The 27,090-nt window shown below is 43.9% G+C and overlaps 1 protein-coding gene across 1 annotated transcript; it reads right to left on the bottom strand.

Annotated features, from left to right (window-relative positions):
- Window positions 1-1,739: 1,739 nt before the first annotated feature.
- Window positions 1,740-27,083, bottom strand: RNF126 (ring finger protein 126). Its single transcript, XM_072601731.1, has 9 exons — window positions 26,834-27,083; window positions 10,475-10,533; window positions 8,096-8,159; window positions 5,910-6,154; window positions 5,416-5,484; window positions 5,249-5,318; window positions 4,254-4,347; window positions 3,154-3,269; window positions 1,740-3,052 (listed from the first exon to the last, which is right to left on the bottom strand). The coding sequence occupies exons 1-9, from the start codon at window positions 26,906-26,908 to the stop codon at window positions 2,903-2,905; spliced, it is 942 nt and encodes a 313-aa protein (XP_072457832.1). The 5' UTR covers window positions 26,909-27,083; the 3' UTR covers window positions 1,740-2,902.
- Window positions 27,084-27,090: the final 7 nt, after the last annotated feature.

Genomic DNA, 27,090 nt, shown 5'->3' on the forward strand with positions numbered 1-27,090 from the left:
GCCCATGCTGTCACTCTTATTTGAGCCATACTTTTTTGGTTAGACCTCCCTAGTTGGGAGGGATTTAGTTTTGGGACCTCCCTAGTTGAGATTTAAGCAGATCTTATGGTATGAACTCTGAAATTATGTGACTTCCTTTTTACTCCTAGTCAAATTTCTAAACTTGAAATGGGTTAGCATAGATTTCCCTAAATGAGGAGGGAAGTATACAGATGGATGAATCGAATGAAATAGTGGACTTCGAATGAATTCATTACTGTGATCCTCTCAGTCCAAATCACCTGGCATTTGTTTTCATTTTTTTAAGCTAAAAATACTTTTTTGGATAAATGTTTCTTGGACTGGAAAAAAATGAGATCCTATTTATAGAGAGCTCAGCACAGCACCTGGCACATAGTTGGTGCTATTACTTGTTTTAATAAGTTCGGTATTTCATCTATGAACTGAAATATGGCTGTTGAACCTTCTCCCACTGCTCCAAGTTCTACCCTTTAGAGTCACACACAACTTACTGTTTCCATGGGATATATGAAGATGTTAATCCTGTCCCCCTTAAGTTTCCTCTTCTCCAGGAAAAAGATGACCAATTCCTCGTACTGACTGCGATACGGCATGATCTTTGGTCTTATTCTGGTCAGCTCCCTCAGGACACGCTCCAGTTTGTTCAATATCCCTTCTAAAACAGGCAACCCAACTTGAACAGTATTTCAGAAGTCTGACCAATCCACAGCATGGAGGGATTATCACATCCTCCTAGACACCAGATATGGTGAAAGCAGCTTTTAGGATAAGAAGAGCTCAGGCTTCAGTTGGAAGCATGAGTCAAATGTAGCATAAAAGATCCTGTCTGGCTGTCCCTGAAGAAAGAATGCATGGAACTAAATGGACTACTTTCTGAAAAGTTAGGGGAAAGGAAGGTATGGTCAAATGGTGAACAGGTTAGAATCTAAGAATGTCAGCCCTGGAAGGGTCCTCAGATATTTATCTAAGTCCAATTTCCTTATTTTACAAAAGAAGAAACTGAGGCAGAGAGAATTAACTTGCCTAAAGCTATGCAGAGATACAGTGCTCTGTAGAGATGAGATTAGAAACCCAAGTCTCCCCATTTTCAGTCCAGGTTCCCCTTCACTACATTAGAAAACCTCAAATATGAGTCAATATTGCTTCCTCAGTTTCCACAACTGCTAAAAAGAGGAAAGGATGTGTGGGCAAGTCAGTCTTTAGAAGTTCAGCAATGGTCACCTGGCTAAGCTTCCTCAATTTCATCTACTAGCTGTCTTACCACTGATTACCCTCACTCAGGTCTTCTCAGCCTTCAAAGACCTGGAAAACCCCAACTCACAATTCTCTTCTGTCTTCTTACTGGACTGTGGCTTTCAATCCTCCACCAATCAGGGGGTTTTTGATAGTAAGTTTGCTCCCAGGGTTTCTGCCACCCAAGTACTTGACTAGACACATTCTGCTGTAGGAGAGGCAGGTAGGTCTGTGGTACAGTTTGGAGACAGGGAAAATTAGTCTACCAAGGCCACCTTGTTCAGCTTAGAGTTTAAGCAGAACTGGACAACTGGGAAGGGACTGCCTGCATGCAGCTCCTGATGAGAAGTCAGGGTGGAGATGCCCGGGGAAGGCAGAGGGGCCCTGTCAGAACAGGCGGGCCCTGATGGGCCAGAGACAAACACACACAACACGACCAGGCTTGACGAGGAGCTGGCGTCTAAGGAAAACTCCAAAGCATCTGCTTCTCATTTTGAAGTAGCTGTATTTTTAAATAGCTTTCAAGATACACATTTCTTTCTTTCTTTCTTTAAAAAAACAAAACAAAAAAATCTGTAAGAGCAACTGACCACTAGGGCAGTTTCTTTTTGCTGGTCCTTGTTGTGGTCCCAGTCCCAGTGCTCGACGTAATTGTGAGCTCATCCGAGCAGTGAGGCAGGAGAGTAGGGGAAAAGGGGAAGGGATGACTGGGGAACAGGACAGATGTCAGGGAGAAGAGGTTGTGAGGAGGTTAAATGCCAGACCCAAATAGGTTCTTGGCTTTGTTCCTGGGAGCCAGGCATGGTGGAGGCTGGGGAGTGACAGCCTCTTGGGCTAGCAGCCGACAACCGGGCTGCACTTGCCCTAGGAGAGTCTTACCCTGTTTTCCACAAATCATGCATCACCTCTTGTTGAGCTAAAACGTCCATTTATTTAATAGCAGTAATAATTTAAAATTATAAAAACCCTTTCCGTTGTTGAGCATTAGAGGGCGAGGTTATAAAGAGACAGGATGATGGGGGACAGGACAGCTGAAGGGGGAGTGGACAGTTCGCATGTTGGATGGCAATGAAACAGCCACACTCCACCGGCCTTCCCACCTGGGAGCACTGTCTATGCTCCCTCTGAGGGGGTTACAAAGGTTAGGGGGGGCTCTGTTGGGGAAGAAGGGGAAAATGAAAAGTATCTCAAATCCACAACCATAGAGATGGCCTAGCCACATCCATCCTTCATTTCAAACAACCTGGTACCTGCTAGGATCCAGACTGATGAAACACAGTTAATGTGACCTGGGGGCTTTGGGAGCCAGCGCAGTGGTGGCCATCAATTGGCAGGAGAGACAGAGCTTCCCTGGAACCGTCAGATGAGTTGGGGACTGGCGGGTAGAGAGGGGGGGAAAGGTCTAAAGGCCTTTGGTGCTTCCAAAGCTTGTTTAAAAAAAAAAAAAAGAAAAAAGGGGGGGCCTTAGAGTCTCTCCCGCCCCCTCCCGCTTCCCCCCACTCTGTCTCCTGGGTTCAGTGTGGGGTGGGAGATTAGTTGCTCCCTCTGACCAGGAAGCAGACAGGAAATGGACAAGGTAGGGTTGGGTGCAAAGGGGAAAGAGGGAAGAAGGTCGGGGGTGGTTGGTTGGACTGGCTGGTAGTGAGATTCACGAGTTGTTTGTTGAGTTTTCATTACTTGGCGAACTGGAGGAGGAGGAGGAAGAGGAGGAAGAGAAATTCATTCCTGTCAGTCCCGGGGGGTTTGTGGCAGTGTTCTGTCCACTTAAGCTTTTCCGACACACTGGGCAGGTATCATGCTTTGAGAAGTGGAGAATGGGAAAGAGAAAAAAAGAATTAGAGTTCATATATGAATGAAAGTGAGGGAGTTGGGTGGAGATGGTCCTAGACCCCAACTCACCTGTTCCAGCCAGGGGACTATGCAGCCATCGTGGAATAAGTGATTGCAAGGTAACTGCCGGACATTCTCACTCAGCGTATAGTCATCTTTGCATACAGGACATTCTAACCCTGAACCTGAAAGTGGGAAGGAAGAGACCAGCATGGAGACTTCCTAACCCCAGAACACAACTTCAGATTCCCATGGTTAAAAATACAAGACCAAAAAACCCCCATTCCTTGGCTTCCCAGTTCGATTCTGTCCTAGAGGGTGGTTCAACAACCACATTTTAAACTCCTAGACAACCAGCGGTGGTATTGATTTTGAAATAAAAGCTCCTTCAATCTGTCTCCAAAATCACCACCACTGACATGCTCTATGTAAGCTAAGTCAAACCACTTAAGACTTTTGAGAAGCCCCAGGAAGCTGCCAATGATGGAACATTAGGGCTGGAAGTAACCTTAGAGATCCAACCCTCTTGAAAAGGGTCCAACCCTTTTAGAAATAGGCTCAGAAGGACTAAGATGAGTCTCCCAATTCCTAGCCCCATCCTGTTCCAATTCAGTAGGCTGACTCTCCCACAACATCTGTCCTGATATACCTGAGAAAATCTTGGCAGCAAATAAAAGGCATGTTATGGAAATGTCTTAGTAGGAAGAGTGTGTCTATTAAATTGGAGTATCTCAAGATACAACTAGATATTACACTGCAGTGAGATGTTAACCTTGCTTTACCAGAGAGCAGAGGGAAAAGAGAAACATACTTCAGGTCAAGGGAGATAGAAAAACCAACACAACTGACTAAGAATAGCCTCCTCAGGCTTCTGGCCCCACTGAACCGCCCCCAACACTGTCACTGTTGAAACTCAGGCTCCAGACCAAAGAATCGCACACTGGTGGAGACTTCCATAGACTATCTGTCCAACTGAATTTTACGGGTGAGAAAATTTGAGTGCAAAAAGGGAAGTAGACCGTGTCCAAGGCTACCTAGTCAAGTCTGGGCTGGAGCCAGGTCTGGACCCTTGCTCTCCCTGTTCCCAGGCCAAGGTTCACTTGGCTGCATCCTCAGGCCCAGCTTTCTGCCTCCAACATGCCCCTCCCAGCTGAGCCTGGGATACCTACCTACGTGTTCCTCTGTGATTTGTATGGTGGGAAGGGCTTGTATTTTCTCTTTGTCTGCTGGTGGGGGACCGGTGTTTTCAAACTGATTAAGGAGCTGAAAGACAAGAGGCGAGAGGCGAGAGTGCCGAGATCCCTGGTCTGGGGCATAGCTTCTTTTGCCAGAAGAAATCAGTTCACTGAGCTCAATGTGTCTGGGGTCTTGCTTTTGGCCATGGATAGTAACTGAGGCAATCCTGCCACCTGAATCCCAGGGAAGGCCTCTTCCTGGGCCCTTCTGGAGTCAGTTTAGGCTCTGAAAAGCAAGGACAGATTGCCTGCCAAAGCCCTACAATCTGCTATGTATCCTTTGCCCAAATCTTTGGGAAAGCCTGCCCAGCAAAACAAAACACTCTTCTGTTCACCATCAGGGGAATGAGCTTCTGGGATCAGCTGGACTGGGCTGAGCTGACTTTTCCAATTTAGTTTGGGACACACGTGCTGCTAATCTCACCCACTGAAATTGGCCCTGGCTCAGCCTCTAGTTACCCAGGGTGTCATAAAAAATAGGAGGGCCACCATCTGCCTTTCCAAATGAAATAAAGTCATGAGGGACCCAGGGGCTATTTCTCAGAAGCCAGGGGAGTTTTGCAAGAATTCCAAAGGGTTCAGGCCATTTGTTTTCAAACAGAATTTTTCCTGAAGGAAGAGTTACTGATGGGATAGTGTATTTGAATAGTCACTTTCCTTAATGGAAAGAACAGGAAAGGATACCAGTTTAAAGGATGGGGAGAGAAGTTCAATATGGGGATCCCTTCCTGTCCTATGACCCCATAGCTGGATATTCAGCCTCCATGCCCTAAAGAATGCCCAGAGTCATAAGCCAGCAGCATGCAGCACCGCCCCCCCCCCCCCCCCCCATCAGAAACTTGGCCAATTCAGTGTGCTGGCTCCCCCCACCTCTCCTGCCTCTTCCTAGGTGGGCAGACAAGCCCCAGGGTTTGAGACTCTGCTTTTACCTGTGTAATGATCGCATCCAGGCCATTAGCACCCCACGCATAGTCCATTGGATTTGAATGCAAAACACCCCTTGAGAACAGAGAAAAGATTGAAGGTTAAAATGGATTGGAGGGAGAGAAGAGCCATACAGTCACCAACAGCTCACATTTGATGGTTCCTGACTCACCAAGGGCCCAATCCCAGGTTTGGTATTGTTGCAGGTGCAATAATTCCATTGACCAACTGTTGAATAATCCTAAAAGGAAAAAAAAGCAAAGAAAAAATCAGATTAAAAAGAGAAGGTAGCCAAAAGAGCCTTTCTGAAAGGCTGAAAATTTGAAACCAAGAGGAAAGGCAATGTGGTATGATGGAAAGAACACTGGTTTTGGAATCAACACCTGGATTCAAGTCCTGGGTCTGAAATTTACCGGTCACATGATCCTGGCCAGGTCACTTCCTCTCTCTGGGCCTCAGTTTCTTCAATATCAAAATGGGAACATTATCATTTGCCCTGATTACCTCCAAGGGCTGTAGGCTCAAATGTGATCACGAATGTAAAGTGTTTTTGAAAACTGGAAAGTGCTATAGAAGTATAAACTTTTATTACAGTGCACTCCAAAGGTGGGACACTATACCAACTGTTAGGAATCACTGCAGATTTTGCCTGAGCTCGATTCTCACCCTTCTAACGTTGGGACGCCTTCATGCCTGCCTGCAGCACGCCGTGCAGTGAGGCGGGCCCGTGGCTGCCGTGCGCCATAGCGGTGGCGGGACTGGTGCTCTCTCTCCCGCCTGTTCTCCGAGTCCCTGGTGTCCTCAGACTGCACCCCAGAGCCGAATGTGGGAAATTCAAAGCTGTCATCAAAAATCCCAAAGGCAAACTGGCCATAGCCCTGTGGCAAGGTGAATAAATGCTGATCCACATTCTACAGAGGGGGAGAGAAGGTTAGGTGAGAGGAGCCTGGTGGGGTAGCGATCATTTTAACAATAAATTAAACCCAACAAACATATTTTAAGTGCCTGTAATATGTAAAGCACTGTGTTTGACAAAGGAAGATGACTCAATCTTAGAGTTGTAAAGGATTTGGAAGCTCCTCTTGTCCAATCCCTGAAAGCGCAGGATCCTCCATCTTCTGGGCAAGTGAATACCACTGTCCTCTAATCAACCATTTCCAGGGACAATCAACCTGTTTCCAGAAAACAGGCTCCCATATCATTGATAGATAGCACTCATTTTTGGAAATCTGCCTCCTGGTGATTTTGCCAGCTTCTACTTCTAGGACTCACCTGAGACCATGCAGAACAAGCCTAATTCCTCTTCCTCATGAGGGTCCTGCCTTCAGATATTTGAAGACAGTAATCATGTCTTCCAAAACCTTCAATTAAGTTTAACGTAGGTCCATTCCATGGAGCTCTAAATGCCTGTGGCTCCCCTGCATGCATGGCTCTTGCTTCAGAGCTCAGACCTCACAAAGAGGATGACTCATAAGTAGTCTGGAGGGTAAGAACAGACCACTGGACTAGCCTAAGGCAACTCTGTGGGTAGTAACACAAAGACACAAGTCCTGCTCATCTAAGTGCTAGTGTACAGCAAGGGGATCGGAAGATGTTCCAGATCAAACCTTCTGAGGTTTACACTCCATTCCCACTTTTACAAAAACTCCTTTGGCCTGGTTGCTACCTAACTCTTCCACCTTCTCTCTCATTGCATTCATGCTGACCCCTTCAGTCTAGATAAACTGGGCAAATTCACTGATCCCTAAGGATGCCTAATACATTTCTACCTTCAAACTTTGCTCCCATGAATCCCTTCTTCACCCAGCTCTCTCAGCATCCCCATCTCATCCTCACCACTCCACTCTGCTCATCTAAATCAGTTTCATTCTTTATGGTCCAGTTCAACCATTATCTCCTCTTTGGAGCTCTTCCACAGCCTTTTATCTGTGTGACTCACTGGGCACTATGCCTATCCCATACAGTATTTGCCTTTGTATCTATGTTCTATCTCCCCAAGCAAAGTAGAAGTCCCTTGAGAATTGGGACTATGAATTATCCTTCTGTCCCCAGCAGCTAAACATAGCAGGTGTCCAACTGATAATCTGTTGATGGTGGTGATGATATGGAGGTGGCCATACTGAAAAGGGTCCTATGGCCTTGATTCATAGCATCAATGAGATAACAGTAACAGCTCACATTTCTATAGCACTTTATGGTTACAAAGCACTTTGTAATCCACTGATGCTCAGAGAAAGGAAGTGACTTGCTCAAGGTCTCACACTTAGGTAAGTAGCAGAGCTGGAACTAAAAGCCAGGTCTCTCCTGACTCCAAATCAAAGGTTCTTTCCACTATACTGAGCTGTCTCCCCCTGAGACAGAGATGAGTGGATAAGAGGACACAGACAAATCAGGGCTGAGATTCGAATGCCAAGTCGTTAAAACCACTAAACATCAAGCATTGTCCAAGGTATCAGACATTGCCCTGAAATGTTTTGACAACGGCCTAAACAGGTTAAATAGGGTGAGAGATTCTTCTTGTGGAAGAATTTTGGTCCTTCCCACCCGACAGATATATTTTGAAACATGCCTGGATTTAGATGTCACTTAGCCAAACTCTGATATATGACAGAGAGATTCATTCTCAGAGGATGACACCTAGGGCAAATACAGGTACTGGCTCTGAGTGGCGTCTTCGGATGACTGGACACTTCTCTTCCCTCAGAGGAGGAAGGGATAAATGTATGTGTGTTCATGCACACACATGGACATGAATGTGTCTATATGTGCATGAGCATGTGTACATGTACTGGCTAAACCTGCCAGAAGGGGGGGGAAGGGGGAGGAAGAGGCATCAGCAGTTTTCTTCTTACCTCAAATGGTTGTCTATTCTGATCCGTGGGAGCTGTAGCAGAACTGGAACTATTTTCAGTGTTTCTGAGGAGAATGATATCACATGTTAGAAGAAATTATGAAAATACCAAGTCAGGGCAAATTGAATCTCTCCTTCTTCCACCCCTCCCCGAATCTGCAGCAGGAGCTGTGGGATGATGGGAATCACACCCAATACTAGCCCCACGCCTACCACTCTGAACACCACAGCTGTTTTCCCTTCTTTAGCCTGCACACAATTATTCTGGTTTTTTTAGTCTGCTTTCTTATTTTCCATGGTTTTCTCCCTCATTTTTGTTCAATTCTTTGTTGCCCGTGTATTTACTTAACTAAATTTTATAGAATTAGAATTGAGATGGATCTGAGGGCACCTGGTCCAATTCATCTATTGGTATAAATTTCTCTATAATGCCCCTAACAAGGTCATCCAGATTCTGCCTAGACATATCCAGTGATGGAGAAATCACTCCCTCACAAGAACAGGCTATTTAGTTGAAAAGTTAGCTCTGAATGCTGGGAAATTATGATATGGAGCTTAAATTGCCTCCTGATTATTTTCCCCAATGATCTTGGTTCTCTCCTTTCCTGCCCAACCTCAGGCAAAAATCTTCTCTCTTCTATATGACAGTCCTGTAGCTAAGTAAAGAGGCAATTGAGTTCTTCCACATCATCAACTTAAGGTAACGTCATTTCAATAAAAAACAAACGGTTTTCTAACTACATCAAGTGTTCAGGTTCACTTAAAAGAATAGTGCCTTGCACCCCTAAAGTCAGCCCTGGGAAAAGGTTGAAAAACAGTGTTTAAGCAACACCTCCTGCCCACCCCCCCCCCACCCCCCCCCGAATAGTCAAAAGACCAAATAAAGCCCACTCCATTGCTGACAGGTATCCATTTTTATCTAGGTATCATTTACCAGCTATATCCACACAACCGACTTTACACACTTTACACACTTTTTATCTCTGCTCTTCTTGAGGGGGACTAAAAAGAAAGCAAAGCCAAGTTCAGAAAGATGTGTGGCAACATGTGTGCCTATCTCATTTCTGTCTGCTAACCCCCCCCCCCCCCCCCGACTTATTTCTGAAAGGGAAGCTTGTTACTTTTAACGATTTAGTCCAATATCCTCAGTTCCAGATGAAGAAATTCAGACTGAGAAAGTGAAAGCAACTGGCACAAGGTCATACAACAAGGTACCAGCAGAGCATAGTCTAGGGCCCTGGACTTGACTCCAACCGTCCCTCTACCATCAGGTGTGCTAAGGAAAGATCAGGCTCTGCCTGGGCTACAGGGCCCTGCTGCCCAATCAGCACCACTTTCCTGGGCTTCTAACAGGTGCAGAGGGTCCTCACATCAGGCCACAGTTCTAGAAGAGTGGTGTAGCACTGACATAAAGCCTCTTTCAAGAGGGAAGGGAGCTCAGACTTGAGGAGCTTTTTCACACTTTTCTATACATAGCACAAAGTGTACCAATTTCTCTTGATGACATGCTACACCTGGACTTAAATGGACACTTTAGGGATAACTCATGTTACTTTTTGGTGTAGTAGCTGAAGTTGCTTCATTAAGAAAGAAACTTGAAAGTGAAATCTGACCAAGTCTATCTTAATTCACTCATCTTGAAGACCTTCCACTGGTAGAGCAGGGAGGGGAAGCAATGATTTATACTACTATTCTCTTACTACTGCCCTCTTACTGGTCCTACTGTGGATACTGATGGCATGCCCTTATTATCCTCAAATCAAAGAAATCACAATCTCAAAGGCCAAAGGGACTTGAGTCATCTGGTTCAAAATCATTTCTAAGGTAGGAATTCCCTTTATAGCACCCTGGGAAGTGGTCATTTAGCCTCTGTCTGAATATGGCCTGGCCTGGGGAGGGAGGGGAAATAATTGGTTCCTCCTTCCAGAGAGGACCTGTTTCTTTGTCAGACAGCTCAATTTATTAGAAAAATCTGCCTTCCTATGAAGGCACCTACTTCACCTACTTCTTTCCTCTGGAACCGTTCGAGGGAAAGGAATTCTGCTTTCTCTACCCCATGAATCTTAACATGATTTACAGGCAAATTCCTCATACTAAAAAAAGGTGGCAAATTCCTCATACTAAAAAAAGGTCTTCTGGAATTAACAGGCACATGCTAAATTCTGGAATTAAACAGATTTTTGGTTCTGTGAACATAGAGTTTTCTGAACCCTTTTCAGAACTTGATGAGAGACTAACCGGTCAGCTATGACTTCTAAGGACAGAGAAAAGAATCTATTAGGCATCCTTAGCCTGAAACAGGGACACTTTTTCTTCTCTGGGAAAGGCTATGAAAAAGAACCACAAAATTGGGAACTTCAACAAAGGGGAGGATAATGACCTGGTCTCTTCCGGAAGCTCTTCAATAAAACCAGACTCACACCTTGGGCAGATATAATCCTAGAGAAGAAAAGAGACACAGAAAGGTGAATGGCAAAGTTAAGCAGTGGACTTTCAATAGAATCAACTGCTTTAGTCAACATGAGCTGCTGGGTTTTTCTTCCTCCTTGGTGCTGAAAGAGGACATGGCAATCAGTTATGACAGGCAGGTGAAAGTACCCAGCACGCCCATGAGTGGCATTTAGCAAATCTAGAGGGCACACCCCAGTAGTCTGAAGAGGTCAAAGTCATTGCATCTGAGCACCCATTTAGTCCAACCCATATGTGAAAGAATTCCCACAGAATACACCCAGCAAATGGTCACTTAGCCTTTGCCCGAATATCTCCAAGGAGGGGGATACCATAGTAGCCCATTCCATTTCTGGACAATTCTGCTATCAAGCTTTCCCCAATTTCTTCTCTTTGGTTCTGCTTCTTCCTCAGGAGCCAAACAGAACAAGTCTGATTTTTCCTCCATGCGATAGTCCTTCAAATACTCTCAGAGAGCATCCTGTCCAGGATAATGTGGCCAGCTTCTTCACCTAATCCTTATATGACCTAGAGGTAAGGCCACCATCCTGGCTAGCCTCCTCTGGACACTCTCTCTGCAGCTTATCAAGGTCCTTCTGGATCTTTGGCTGACCATACTGGAGTGACTTCTTCCAGGAAGGCACATGGGATTACTACCCTGCCTTCCTGGACGGTGAGTCAGGGCATCTGGGTTCAAGTTCTAGTCACTGTGTAACCATGGGTAAATAATTTAAACCTCTCTGTGCCTCAGTTTCCTTATTCATAAAATAATGAAAACAAGCTGCTGTCCTGCTGGCTTCATGATGGGTTGCAGGGATTAAATGAAATGATGGTTGTGAAAGCATTAGGCTAAATATGAAGTGCTATAAAAATTTAAGGTATTTTCCTTCTTCCAGAGCCTATAAGATTCATCTAATTCAAACCCTAATGAGTTCAGTAAGTAAGGCGCAGAGTTTTTTGATGTTTTGATCAGTTTTGTTGATCCTCCTCCCTTTTTTTACTTAAAAAAAAAATCTTTGTTTTATGGGATGGCACATTGGGAGGGAGAGGGGAAAAGACATAGTAGGAAAGGTGGCATAGAAACAAAAAGATAACCACAAAAAATTATTTTAAAAAATAAGTGGCAGGCAGCATGTCATAGTATATAAAGAAAGAGCCAGCCGTGGAATCAAGAAGAGTGAGGTTTCACGGGAGAAACTGAATAAATGCTGGATTAACAGAAGGAAAACAACATCACTAACCTACTCAGGGGTTGACTGGATGACTATCTCATCTGACAGAAAAGCAAACTCATGCTTAATGAGGTTGAAGGAGCCTCTTAAAGTCCTATGAGCTAATGAAGGTGCACAGACCAAATCTGGGCTCCTGATTCTCAAGTCATTTAAAGTGTGTTGTAAACACTAAAGGCACATAAGAGTCACTTACTAAACGTTTACTGAATAAAGTACTAGGTAAACACTTTGTTAAAGACTGAAAAATATCACCATTAAAAACCTAATCAAATACACCCACTTGGACACCCATACAACCCCCAGGTTTAGGGCCTGTGTCTGGTATGACCTTAAAACTACTTAAAGGGCAAGTGTCCCCAAGAAGACTGCAAACTACAGATAAGCTGCCAATCAGCACCAGTGGAAGGAGTTTTCCACACCACTGATACCAAAAGTTTTGACCGTTTCACCAACTGCCACCCCCCACAAGGAAGCTCAGTTTTTGAACCAAGAAAACCAGGCAAAACAAAATAATGAGACATAGAGTCCTCTCTATAATTAGTCTGGAAGCCCAGGACAAGTGCTTCTAGACAAACCCCAAGGTTTCTTCTTTCTTCCAAAGCACCAAGCACCAAGGGGAGTTTCTCAACGGAGAGAACAATAGCCCTGAAATCAGAAGAACAAGCTCCCATGTTTACTCGCTGTGTGACCTTAGGTAAATCATTTACTTTCCTCAACAGTATAAAAGGGGCCTACCCAGCTTCTGTCATAAGACTGTCCAAGGACCAAAGAAGAAAATGGATGCAAAGTATTTTATAACCACAAAGAACTCTATTAACACAAGCTATTATTTAATTTTAGGAGCCCAAGAGAAAACAAATACAAAGAATTTTACAACCCATAATTACACAAATTCACCTTGACAAGTTTTAGGCTCAGAGCTTTTCCATGACTCCTGTGCAGTAGCCCTTCTAGTCCACACACACACTTGCATTAAAGGACCAAAATGCTTCCAAAATACACACGCACAAGCTGGTTCCCTGAAGACATTATTTTGGCAGTTCTAATGCTTAGTCTCCAAAGTCAAGGGGTTTGCACAATAGAATTTTGATGGCAGCCAGGCCAAACGAGGCCTTCAAACAATTCAGAGGGGTTCTTTCGCCCTATACCTCCCTTGGAATTACTTTAAGACATATATATCCCAGCAAAAACCTGAAATATGCACCAGACTGAATATTGATTGAGAAACCCAATAAGGAACTAAAGGAAGTGACTTCTTGCACCCCAGAAATGCACTAAAAGTCCATCGGAAACAAGGAGGTCACCAGCAAAGCTAGCACAGGCAAACAAATCCAGACTTCCAATAAGACCAAAGGGTCAGAGACACACGTAGCCTACAAGGCTCTGTTGACTATAGGTAGCAAAAGTGGAAAGCTCCCCCCAAAAGACCCAGGGGGGTCAGAGAGACCCAGGGTGGGGTCCTTGGAAGCCCCAGGGAATAGCAGTGATCAGAGGAGGGTCAGATAGGAACAGCCCGTACTCAGGGGCTCTGAGGTCTCTAACACTCAGGCCTAAGAGGGTCTTGAAGGGCCAACACTGAATCTGAGAGATCTAGAAGGCCTGAACCCTGGAGAATGAGGCCAACACAAAACTCCCGGGTAAAACCAGGCAGGGACATGCCAAAAGTACATAGGGGGTGGGCCTACTACTGGCACAAAGCTTCAATTCAGGAACTAAAGCTAGAGACAGTAAATCAAAGAAGCACAAACAAATATTGTTGATTTAGACATCCCCCCCCAAAAGGAGGAAGTAACTATAAAAACTACAAGCAGTGACTCAAACAAATGGATTTTCTACAAGGAGTACATTAAAACCTAGAAGAAATGAAGCAAGCACTAAAAAAAAGAGAAATAAAAGCTCTAGGAAAAAGATTTAGAAGGAGAATGGAGGGCTAGGAACAGAAAATTCTTAAATAAATTATATACTTGCTAAAACCAGAAAAGATTAAGTATAAGTCAATGATTCTACAAGAAAATAAGAAATATTAGAACTCAAAGAACTAAAAAAAATTATAATAAAATGTAAGATATTTGATATAAAAAATAACTGACATGGGAAAACAGGTCAAGGAGTAATTTAAGAATTATTGTATTCTCTGAAAATCATGATTAAAAAATCCTGGAGATTATATTTTAAGAAATTATAAATGAAAAAAAGTCCTAGGAATGTAACAGCTCAAATTCAAAGTAAGAAGCCAGTTCAAGTACCAAAGGAATCAGTCAGGAGCACCTAAGACCTGGCAAGTTCTACTTCAAAGAAGAGATCTTGGAATACTATATTCCAAAAGGGAAAAGAGACAGACTTACAACCCAGAATAACTTAACCTGTAAAGCTGAATGGTCCTAACGACCTTTAATGGAAGAGAGAACTTACAAGCATTTCTGATGAAAGGAACAGGGCTGTGAAAGAACTTTGGAATATAAAACACAAGCTGAAAGAAACCCAGAAAAGTAAATTTATTTGAGCAACTGGAAAAGGCTATGTGATGCAAAGTGTAGGATATAGTGTTAATATCCTAATAAGGGGGGAGAACAAGTAAAAAATACCTTTTGTACCTTAATGTCTTTAAGGGGAAATGAGGGAGTTAAATAAGAAAAAGGTGGATTGATTCTGTTCTGACCATTTTAAAAAGCAAAAGAGAAGGGAGGTAAAAGGAATATATGACACACATGTGACCACTCCCTGGAATTCATTATTCACACTAATGAGGAGCTCTCTGTGGTGTGAAAAGGAGGAAGGTGGCGGGACTTTCGCAAGTTCCAAAAGGAGACAAACATGGAGGAAGAGGTGGGAGGATTAAGCATCACAGGAACTTCATTCTTTGCTGAAACAGAACACAGAGGGTTAAATACATGAGCTCAAATTTTGTATAGAAATGCATCAAACTTGACACAGTGAAGTGAGATGAACCAAAAGAACAATTTATACAAGGTCAAAAATAGTGTAAAGAAAAACTAGGAAAGACTGAAGAACTCTGATCAATGTAATGACTAATCAATACTTCCAGAGACACAAGATGAAGCATGCTATCCACCTCGTGATAAAGGGATGATCACTGCAAGGCACGGAGACATACATTTCTGGACTAGGCTACTGTATTTTGTTGTTGGAGTATCTATTTTTTTGTTGTAAGGATTTCTTCTTTCTCTCACTTTTTAATTGAGAGTGGGGTGGGATTCGATAGAAAGGAAGAAGAAATAGTGATGCAAAAAAAAAAAAGAGGGCCATTAAAAGAAGGAAGCTGAGAAGAAAGGAGAAGTAGAACCATTTTGAAAGTAAAATGTGACATTTATTATGAACTTTTAAAAAGCAAGCAGAATAAAATGTAGATTCAGAGTTTTGTATGGAATCTTTTTGTATTTAGTTGTATATATGGAAACTTTTTGGTGTTTAAATTGGGAATAAATTAAATTTTAAATTACTATTAAGAAGTTCTAATTTTCCAACCTTTGTGCACCTGAGCTTCCATAACCAGAAATGGGTTCCTCTTTAGAGATAAGAATGCTCTGCTGAACCTCTGAAGTGTGGATAACAAATGCCATTTCTTCAGACGTTAGAGGATGAACCCCTAACACTGTCAAGATAATACAAAAGACAACCAGGTTCAAACTAATTCAGCCTAGGGAGGGAGGAAAAAAAGCAGGCTGTAGCAAGGTCAGGTGAAGAGACCCTCCCAGTGCCTGAGGCTATCTTTCAGTCTTCACTCTCCACCCATCCCCACGCATATCCAACAAGGTGCCAAATCCTGTGGATTAGACCTTTGCTAACACCTCTAACCTATGGCCCCTAGTCTCTGACACTTCAATGACCCTGGTTCAGAGCCTCATCACCTCAAGTCTGGACTATGTCTGTTTGGTCTCACATCTCCAGTCTCTCCTCACTAGAGTCCATCTTCCACTCAACTATTAAAGTAACCTTTCTAGAGCATCTGTCCATGTTATCCTCTACCCTACTGAGTAAACAGAAGGGATACCCCATGATCTCCAGGATCAAATGTAGAATCCTGTTTGGCTTTCAGAGTCCTTCACAACCTAGTTCCTTCCCAGCTTTGCAGCCTCCTTCTATGATACGTAATCTAGTGACACCAGCCTCCTTGCTATTCCTTGCACAAGGGCTGTCTGCCATGGTCGGAATTTTCTCCCTCCTCATCTCTTCCCTGGGTTGCTTCAAGTCCTAGCTAAAATCCTACATACTACAAAAAGTCTTTCCGATTCCCTTTAATGCCAGTGCCTTCTCTCTGTTGATCATCTACAACTTATCTCGTTTTCTAGCCTGCTTATATATAGTTTTCATGGTCTCTCTCCCATAAGACCATGCACTCCTTTAAGAGCAGGAACTGTTCTGTGCCTTTCTTTGCATCCCCAGCACTTAATACAGTGCCTGGAACAGGGCAGGCACTAAATGCTTATTGACAGGCCTTGGTAAGAAGCCAGCATTGCGAGGACTCATTCTAGCTGAAAGCAGACCTTCCTGAATCCTAAGAGCTCATTCACCTCAAGAATGTTTCTTCAGAATGGCTTCAAGTGCCATCTCTGACACAAACTGTCTGTGGGGCTTGAGATAAGTCACTCGATCCTCAGTGTTCTAGACAACCCTCTAAGACTGCTGATTGGAGTGATGGGGCTGGTCTAGGTTGGTAGTGGGAGCTGCCACATCCGAAGTTTCCTATGTCAATGAACTCATGAATCCAGTAGTTCCTATCCCAACCTGTATCATGATGAAATGAGCAGAGGACTTGGTGTCATATGACTTGGGTTCAGATCCAGCACCTAAACTTACAGACAGTAAATATGCATGACCTTGGGCAAATCAACCCCTTTCTCCAAGTGTTTCCTTTTCCATAAAATGAAAAGGTTGGGCTAAATGACTTCTAAATTCCTGTGCAGTTCTTAAGGAATTAGTTTTAGGAATTTAGAATCCTATTATTCCATAAAAGTAAAAATCCTATCATTCTATTTGACTTCAGGAAAGATCCTTTCTAGAAAGTCTGGGAGAACAAGATTTGCCAGTCTGTGGTAGGTGCTATGTCTCCACAGGGAAACACTCCCGAGTCTGTGCCAATGACAAGGTGGCACAGCATGCAAGGCAGCTCACCAGAGTTCTTAAAAGATGCTGGTCCCTCCCAGCTGCATAGCTCATGAGAGCTGGATGATCTTGTAAGGTTGCAGTTAGAGAGAAGCTGATGCTCTGAGAAGAGGCCCTGACTTGCTGGAAACATACTTCTTCTGCTTTACCAAAAGCACCCCCATCAAAAACTGGGAGTAGGATCTGGCACTGAGAGACAAATACTAACCTGTGGCTTGGCATCAAGCCTTCTCTGAACTCCCTCTGCCACCAACCTAGCTTGGGCCTGCACCATGACTCACTGCAACTCAGCTGGTCTCCCCGTCTCAGGTGTCTCCTTTCTCCAACCCATTTTTCACAAAGCTGTCCAGTAATATTCCTAAGGCACAGGTCACTGCCCTGCTCAACTGATCAATAAACATTTATTAAGTACCTATTGTGTGCCAGGTACCTTGGCTGGGGATACAAAGAAGCAAAAGATAGTCCCTGCCCTCAAGGAACTCCTGCTTTAACCTTGGTGACTCTTGAATTCCTTCAGAATAAACCACAAACAGCTAAGTCTGGCTTTAAAGCTCTTCACAACCTGGTTCCAACTCATCTTTTCAACTTTATTTTATATCACTCCATATTCCAGCCTGAATTCCAGAATTACCTGCTGTTCCCCATATTTAACACTGCATTTTGTGACTGAGCCCTGAGCTGTTGCCCATACTTAGAATTCACTCCCTTTAACAGGAGCTTTCTCTGACCCTCCTAGCTAAGTGGTTTCCTCTCTCCCTCAACAGATGCTCCTAAGGCTAATCTGGACTTCTCCTTTGCCACCATCACCCTTATAGCATACAGGGTATCCCAAGTCTTATGATAGCCTTAAACTTGTTAAAACTTATTTGTGTAATAAGTCATACATAATTTGTAGGGGAGATGAATGAGTTCCTTGAGGGTGGGGACTAGATCATTTCTATCTCTGAATCCCTACCACCTAACAGAGTCCTCCTGCACAAAGTATGTGTTCAGTAAAGGTTAAATTGGAAGAAGGAACAAGTCATGGGACTAATGATCATTTGAATCAGTTAAGATTTTCAATTTTACCATATTCAAACACTATGTTTTAATGATCAAAAAGGATCTGCTACTTATCAATTTGAACATTTCAACAAACGGTGCAGATCACAGCCTATCTATGCTAGCCCACCCTGTGTCTTTCCTTTGGGTTGACATAAGAAGTCCACTCAACTTGCTGGAGGCCTTTCTTCTTGGTCTTTTGACAAAGAGGATACCAATACTCAGGCTGCACCTGAGTTAACCAGCTATCCCTCACCCTCCCTATGTGACCTGTCTGCCTTCTTTTTCAAGAAAATATATTTTCCTGATAACAATCTTTATTCTAGCATCTAGGTCAATATCTTACAAAGCCCTGTGTAGTATAGTGGAGAGGCTACTGGAGCTGGAAGAAACCTGAGCCCACTTAGCCCACCCTAAGCACAAGACCTGGGTCCAAATCCCAATACCCCCACTTATTAAGTATGAATTATTCTGTCAGCATGACTTTGGACAAATCCCTTAGTCTGCTCTGAAACTTAACTCTAAGATCCCTTTGCTCCTTTGAAAATCCATATATACATCTCTAGGTTTTGTTCATGGTTTTGGCATTAGTTAGCTAAGAAGGAATTACTCAAGTTTTTCTCCAGGGGAACAGGAGCATTGGGTGGAAACTGCAAAGACACTGTGGTATAATAAGTGGTAGAAAAGGCATATCTGGGTCTAAACGCAGTCCTGCTATTAATTATCTGTGTGACTTTGGTCAAGTCACTTCATCTCTATACAATTTTTTCCTCATCTGTAAAATGAGGGGGATAGACTAGCTACAGGTTTTTTCTAACTTTAAATATATGATTCTATAATCTGTAATGTGAGGCTACTACCAACTTCACAGAGATCAAATGAGAAAAAGGAGATAAAACACAACAATATAAATCAACTACCATACCTGACTTTAACCTCAAAAGCATCCTGAGGTAGACCAGAGGGTGCCCTTTACAGACAGGAAATGACTGTCAGATCAAATTACATGCAGTCCTTAAGAGCTGTGCTATCTCATCTGGTGCTCAGGTCAGCCCTGTGAAGTAGGTGCTATCACTGATCCCATGTGTCCAAATATACACTGCCTGAACTGGAAGAAACCTCGAGCTCATAGTGCAGAACCCTTGTTTTACAAATGTAGAATATGAGGCTCAGAGAAGAGACTACTGACTCAAATCTTCAACTGAACATCCTGAACTGGATGTCCTTGGAGTCATCTTAAACTCAATATCAAACCCATTATCTTTCCCCTAAACCCTTTGAAGAGGGCACCACTGTCCTCTCAGTCCCCCAGACTCACTCCTTACTAGCTCTCATTTCCCATATCCAAACTGTTGCCAAGTCTTGTCAATCAACTCCAGTGGTTCTCTATACCTATAAGATCAAATATAAAATCCCCTATTTAGCATTCAAAGCCTTTCCAGTTTTCTTACACCTTACTCCCATGTATTCTGGGATCTAGTGACATTGGCCTTCTCACAGTTCCTTGTTCCATCTCCTGACTCTACAGGCTTCTTCAGCTGTCCGCCATGCCCAGAATTCTCTCCATTCTCATCTGTCTCCTGGCTTCTCTGCCTTCCTTGGACTCCCAGCTAAAACCTCCTCTTCAGAAACTCCTTAATGCTAGTACCCTCTCTTTGTTGATGGAGTCCACTTTACCTTGTACACATCATGTTTGTATACAGTCCTTTGCCTATTGTTTCCCCCATTAGACAGTAAGCTCCTTGAAAGTGGGGTCTGGTTTATTTTTCTTTTTATTCCCAGTGCTTAGCACAGTACTGAGCACATAGTAGGCAGGTGCTTAATAGATCTTCACTTACTTGCTACAAAAGTACTTCAAGCTACAAAAGTAGGAAGAAACAACAAATCCAGGACTAGAGGCAAGATCTATGAACCCAAGGGCCAAGGCTCAGGCCCAATTCTCCAGTGATGAGGAACACAGGAATGCATGCCATCCTGAAAACTGTAGGTTTTGCAGCCTGCTCCCCCAACTACAGTCTTTATGGTCTCCTGAAGGGGTGGTCATTATACACAACTAAACCCCATAGGAAATCCTACATACCTCTATTAATGGTCTTTGGGAGGTGGGGGGAAATCACCAATCCTCTTTAGGGAAGTTTGCCCAGAGGTTCACTACTAGATGACAATCTTTGGGGTCCAACATCCTTCCATGAAGTTCACCAGAAAGAACCACATACCATCCACAAGGGAAGGGATTCCTGTGGATAACATTCAGAAACTTACAGCTGAAAGACACCTTCAGGATCATCCAGTCCAAAGCTCTCTTTGATGAGGACTCAAGAGAGAAGAGATTTGCTTACTACAGCCAATGGTGATTAGCAGAGCCATGACCAAAATAGGTGCTGATCCAAGTCAGTATATTTTGTATAGTATGCTGCCTCCCTTAGCAAGTATTGACACAACCGCCATTTAAAGATCTCTGGTGATAGGGACCACATTATATATGAGGCAGCTCACCCAGCTTTTGGACTATTCTACTGTCATGAGTCTTTCCTTATACAGAACCAAAAGTGGCCTCTCCAGAACTTCCACTAGGGCTTTAACTTTGCTCAAAGAACTTTCCAATACATTCTCTCATTTGAGTCTCACAACCACTCTGTGTCCAGTGAGGCAGTCTCTATCATCCCTATTTGACAGAAGAAGAAATGGAGAACCAAAAAGTTTCATTAACTTGCCATAGGTTGGATGCCTAACAGTCATACTAACTTTAGAGCTAGAAAGAATACTAGAAAATACTCAGTCCACAACCCTCATTTTATAGATAAGGAGCTAAGCCCCAAAGAAGTCAGACAGGCTATAATAATTAGCAGCCCTGAGTACTCAATTGCAGGCTCTCTAGTTCGAAGGCCTGAGCTCTTTCTACTCTGTGGCACCATGATGGCAATTTCCATCCATCCCTAGTCCCTTGAAGGAGAACTTCATTAATTCCTCCTCAGTTGACTCATGAGAAACCCAGACTGCCTACAAAGGAGCAAAATGGCCCATGTGGGATATGGAGTCAAGGGAAGTTCCCCTGCTCTGATAAAGAGTAGGATCTAGTCAGAGTAACTGAGGCACTCCCAGGCTGGGGGAAGATAGGTAGTCCCAGTCCCCTCCTCCTACGCCCCCAGAAAAGATAATGTCCAGGACTCTTTTTATAAATACCAGGTTGAGTTTTTCTGACAAAAATGGGAAATGAGGAAGAACATTGAAAAATTTAAAGTGCTATATAAATATGAGATTACTTGTGCAGAAAACTGAAGGACAAGTAACATCTGAAGGACAAGAGATCTCTCATAAAAATGTCTGCTTAGTCAAAACTCTTTCTCTACTGACCAACACTGCAGAACCGTTTAAGATGAAATAAGTATTCACACTCAAAGGGGCTCTCCTTTGGGGATTCCTTAATTCATGGAATGAATGTATTCTGCACCTTCCACCTGGGAAACACAGTACCTCGCAGGACTTCCATTTAACATACCTCTTTTCTTTACAATTTTTAACAGCTCCAGGTATGAGAAAGAGACAACAGATTGCTAAGCCAAATTTTACAACAAAGAACTCTAAATTTCCCAGGTCTTGGACATTTTTGGCATATTCATCAATCAGTCAGTTCACAAGTATTTATTAAGTACCTAATACATGCTAAGTACTAGTCTAAAAGGGCAGACAACATGAAAAAAAATTTGTACAAAAAAGACACAGACAGGATAAATTGGAGATAATCACAGAGGGATTGGCATTACAGAAATGAGGTGAGATTTTAGCTTGGACTGAAGGAAGCTAAGAGACAAATGAAAGAGAGAATTTCAGGCCTAGAAGGAAGACAGGGATTTGTGTTACAGTGAGGCTGTTTTGTCATTTAGTCATTTTTCAGTTGTGCCTGACTCTTTATGACCCCATTTGAGGTTTTCTTAGAAAAGAAATGAGGAAACTGAGGCAGTCAAGTGACTTGCCCAGGGTCACACAGCTAGTAAGTGTCTGAGGCCAGATTTGAACTCAGGAAGAGGAGTCTTCCTGACTCTAGGCCGGATAGGCACTCTATCCACTTTGTCACTTAGCTGCCCACGTGATGGGATTGGTATTTGCTTTATGGAAAGAGTACCTAAACAGAATGATAACAGACCAACCCACTTTTGGAGTTCAGACTTGCAAATTTACATTAATTTTCCTCCCATTAATCTAGATTTAGTGGAAAGAGGGCTAAGGTTGGAATCAGGAGACCTGGTTCAAATCCTGCCATTTCCTAGTTATGTGGCTTTGACTAAGACTAAGGAACCCTGTCTTAATATTACATTCAGCTTCTAAATGGCTCCTTACTAAGAAAAGCTCATATTTTACACAGTGATTCAAGGTTTGCAAAGTGTTTTCTGTCTTCCTTGGATCTTCACAATAACCCTGAGAGAGGTGCTATGAGTCCCATTTTACAGATGAGGAAATTAAATGGTTAAATGATTTGTCCAGGATCATACAGGCAGTGTGTAACTGAGGAGGATTCAAACCTAGGCACTCCTGGCTCTATGTCCAGTATCTCTATCTACTATAGCAAGCAGCCTCCTTTCCAACCCATCCTCCAAACTGATAGTCCTATACAGGTCCCTTGGCAGATCAACAAAAGTCTCAGTGGCCCCCCTACTGCCTCTATGCTGAAACATCAATTTATCTGGCTTCCCCTTCACTTGGCAGGCTGATGCCTCCCCCAGACATCCTTGACATTCCAGCCAGATTGGCATGACCTGAAGGCTCTAGACTTCTGGTTCCTTTCAAAGGTCAGTTTAGTTGCCTACTTCAATAGGAGGCCTGACCCTCCTCCCCACAGTGGCACTATGGTACCCATCAAGGCCCTGAAATGACTGTGTATTTAAGTGATCTCCATTTCATCCCAAATCCTACCAAGGAATGGGAACCAGACCAAGAAAGTTTCCTTTTCCATCCCTCCTACAAGTTAATCTCTCTAAGGTTGAACGTTGATCACATTCCTCTTCTCCATAGATACCTTCAATGGCCCATTGCTACACTTACCCAAGACTTTCCCCCATCTGTTCTCAGTCTTCTTCTACTTTGTCTTCTATTACTACTTAACTTCAATCCAATTACTGCCCTCTAATTCTCCAAACATGCCCAGAACTTCTTCAGATCTACATTTATGTTGACATTTTCCTTTGCCTCTCTCCCATTTAAATCCGACCTTCAAGGCCTAGCTCCAATAACATGAAGCCTTTCCTAAATTCCCAAACTGGAAGTGAATCCTATGTCAAAATCCACTACTTGTCTAACATACCAAATACCCAATAAATATATCAGTTCAACAACACTAACATGAATAACCTGGGTTACCCCATGCCCTGAAGGTCTTAGGCACATGCATATATGACATGTTGATGGGCATAATGGGTAGATATAAAATTTTTAATCCCGTTCCCTTTATTAGGATGTAAGACATTTATTTCAATTCTCATGATGGCAATTTTGTAACCCATTCAACCATAAAAAAACAGACACATTTTGGCATCAACACAAGAATCAGTTTGGGGAAAAAAAACACAAATTTCAGACTAGCAGAATTAGAGATATTCCTAAGGATTTTAAGAATTTAAATCTTACATTGATCAACCTAATTTCTTAAGCTAGAAACTTTTTTTCTTAGAAACCAGACTAAGTATCACGTAGCCATCATGAAATCATTGCACAGAACAATTACTCCTTTAATCACATTCCAAAAAGAAACATGGGCTGAAATATCCCTATTTCAGAGGTAGATTTTTTCCCCTTGGTGAGGCTGTTGGAATCTGGGACATTCCTTGGGAGAGAAGTGACTACCAGCAGGCCAAGCATCCTATGAACAAAACAGACGTCATTATCACCTCCTCTCTCTTCCTAACTTCCCTATTTTTCTCAAGGAAACCACTTTCCTTTTCACTTGTCCTCTCTCTCATCCCTATCTCTCCACCTCAGGAGACTATCATCACCTCTTAAGTGAACTACTTCAATAGCCTCTGGTTTCTCCCTTACTCAATCCATCCTTCACAGATTTGTCAAATTTATAAACCCAAAGGGTAAAACACAAACTATTCTGCATGCCACTTAAGTCCTTCAAAATCTGGCTCTAACCAATAATGAAATGTTACCCACCTCTCAAAGGAAGGTGAGGGACTCAAGATACAGATCAAACATGATGTTTGGCCATAGCTAATTCAAGGACTTGTTTTACTTGATGATGCATACTTGTTATGAAGGTTTTGGGGGGTTCCCTTCCTTTTTCAATTGGGGAAGGTGATGGGAGGGAGTCAATCAGTAAGCATTTATTAACTGCTTACTATGTGCCAGGCACTGTACTAAGTACTGGGGATACAGAGAAAAGTAAAACAGTGTTCCCAAGGAGAAATATACTAAATAAAAAACAAAGCTTAGAATGGAGGCGCGAGCCATGAGCATGTTCCTTGAAAGTATGATGGTTGTAACTACAGAAGAGTGTTTCAGTAATGATTAATTTCCTATTTCTGAGATGTTATTCCGCCTTTTTCTTTTTGATTCCTGAGAGTTCTACTGGCATCTTTGCAACAATTCTTCACAGTCTACTGGGGGAAACAATATGCAAACAACTAGGAACAAACAGAATATATAAAGAATTGGGATTAATCTCAGAGGGAAAATAAGACTGAGAAGGCTTTTTGCAAGAAGGTAAGACTTTAGAAAGGGAAGGCAAGAGGCAGCAATGAGGAAGGAGAGAGGGAGATGAACTATTTGTTTGAGGAATAAATAAGCAAGGAGATTATGGTCATGGATCACAGAGTCCAGAGAGGGAAGGGATGGAAAGATGGGAAAGATAAAAAGGGGCCAGATTATAAAGGGTTTTTGTTCATTCATTGAAAAAAAATTTAATGAAGTTTTAAAGTATCTAGCTCTAATGGATCTTTCTAGACTAATTTCACATTATTCCTCAACACACAGAGTTCTAGCCAGGCTGACCTCATGGCTGTTCTCCCTAAAGCCCTTTCATCTTTTCCCACAGTGCTTTTGCCCAAGTCTACATGGACTTCTCTTCTAGCCTCAGCTCTGCCTCCTGGACATTCCTAGCTCCTCTTTAGGTTTCACCTTCTAGGTCTTCCCCAGTCTGTCCTCTTCCACCCCTAAAATGACTTATTTACTCTGCACGTAACTCATATTCACTTACTCACACTTGTTAATAATAGCTAATATTTACATATGGCTTTTTCATTTGCAAAGGCATTTTATTTCATTTTCACAACAACCCTGAGACAGCTACTATTAATATCGCTATTTCAGAGATGACGAAAATGAGTCAGAGAGAAGTTAAGTTGCTTGCTCAGGGTCACACAGCTAGCAAGAGACTGAGGCAGGATTTGAACTCAGGTCTTCCTAACTCCCAGTCCAGAGCTCTAGCTACTATAACAGAGTGCCTTTTACTATAAGTAAAAACATAAGCTCCTTGAGGGCACAGACTGTTTCAATTTTTGATCTTGGCATTCATGAGTGTCTAGCCTTGCACATAATATATAAATGAAAACACAGGAATAAATATATTTGCACTCTACCCTCAGAAACTGGGTAAAGGAAAGAGTCTAGACGACTAAATATCCCCCACCTTTTAGAGCTTAGACCTAAACAGACAACACACTAGTGAATAGGCCTACAACTCCATTTCTCACCTATCAAAGGACTTTCACTGGTCCTCTTTCCAAAGAAATCAATCTTATGCCTATGGATCATGAATGTGACACCAAAGCTGGTCCCCAAACAGAACGGCTTCTTCTCTACCTTTATGCCCCAAGAAACACAATCATCTACTCTGAGGGAGTCTCCCAATCCTAAAAAGGTTGCAGCCAGTCTAGGAATCCAGAGGGAGTTCTCACAGGTATCTGGAGAAATACTAGGAGACTGTAATACCTTCGTTTCAAAAAAGTTAAGCAACTGTTCACATTCTTAACTCTTCCCCACTTTAAATTTTTAAAAGCCAGAGCACTTTGTGAAGCCTGGGCCTGAAAAACAGGAATGGACTTGGGGGGACCTGGAGGAGTGACCAGTCTTGAAGGATCCCTTGGCTGGAGGCCTGGAGGGTGGAAGGGAGAGCTCCGACCTCACACTGGCTTCCCGAAGCATTCCTGGGGGCTGATTCGGCTGAGGTGAGAAGCCCCCCCACGTGCCCACCCCCCAGCCACTGAGGCAGGGGTCTCCAGGCCCAGAGCGCCCAAGGGGCCCATCCTCGGCTCAGTTCCCAGCCCTCTCCACCCCCTTAGAATTCTCAATCTTTGCTGAGGACCCGAGGGAAGAAAGAGGAGGCCAAGTCCAGGAGTGAGGGACGGCTAGACGGGAGCAAAGAGCAGGGAACCCCGAAGGAGAGACGGCGGGCCAAAGCAGGGGGGCAGGAGCCGGAGGAGGGAGAGAGGGCAGCCCGGGAGAAGGGGAGACGAGTGGGGGAGGGGAAGGCAGGCCCAGGAGCGTGGGAGGGCAGCCCCGGGCAGGAAGCCGGCAGGCCCGAGAAAGGGTAGGCCTGGGCAGGGAGGAGCGGGGCAGGCCTAGGGGGGCACGTGGGAGGGTGCGGGGTTAGGAGAGGGGCAGGCGGGGCTGGGGAGTGGGAAGGGGCAGGGGCAGGCGGCGGAAGGGACAGAGCAGGAGGTGGCAGGCCTGGGGGGGGGGGTGCCGTGGGAGGGGACGGGCTTTGAGGTGGGAGGGGGGCCGTGGGAAGGGCCAGGCCTTGGTGAGAGAGAGAGCAGGCCGGGGAAAGGAGGTGAATGGGGAAGAGAGAAGGCCTGCGGGAAGGCAGAAGACTAAGGCCTGCTGGGCTCCTGCCCGAGGGATGAGGAGAGGTAGCTTGGTCCCCGGTGCTGGTCCCAGTCCCCGACCCCTCAGCTCACCGGCAACCGCGGGGAGATCTCGGCCGAACAGCAGTGGCAGAAGTACCGTCCGGGCTGCGGCGAAGCCTCCGCCATTTCCCTTCCCCCCCACCCCTCCCCCCCGGAACCCCAGCACGCACGCGCAGCACCCTCGCGCCCGCCCGGCCTCACGTACGTAAGCACGCACGCTCACGCCTGACTCGAGATTTCTCGCACGCACGCGCTCGCCTTCCTTGCCCCTCCTTTACGCATGCACGCACGCGCGCGCGCATACAGGC

Source organism: Notamacropus eugenii, chromosome 4, assembly GCF_028372415.1.
Source record: "Notamacropus eugenii isolate mMacEug1 chromosome 4, mMacEug1.pri_v2, whole genome shotgun sequence".
NCBI classification, from domain to species: Eukaryota; Metazoa; Chordata; class Mammalia; order Diprotodontia; family Macropodidae; genus Notamacropus; species Notamacropus eugenii.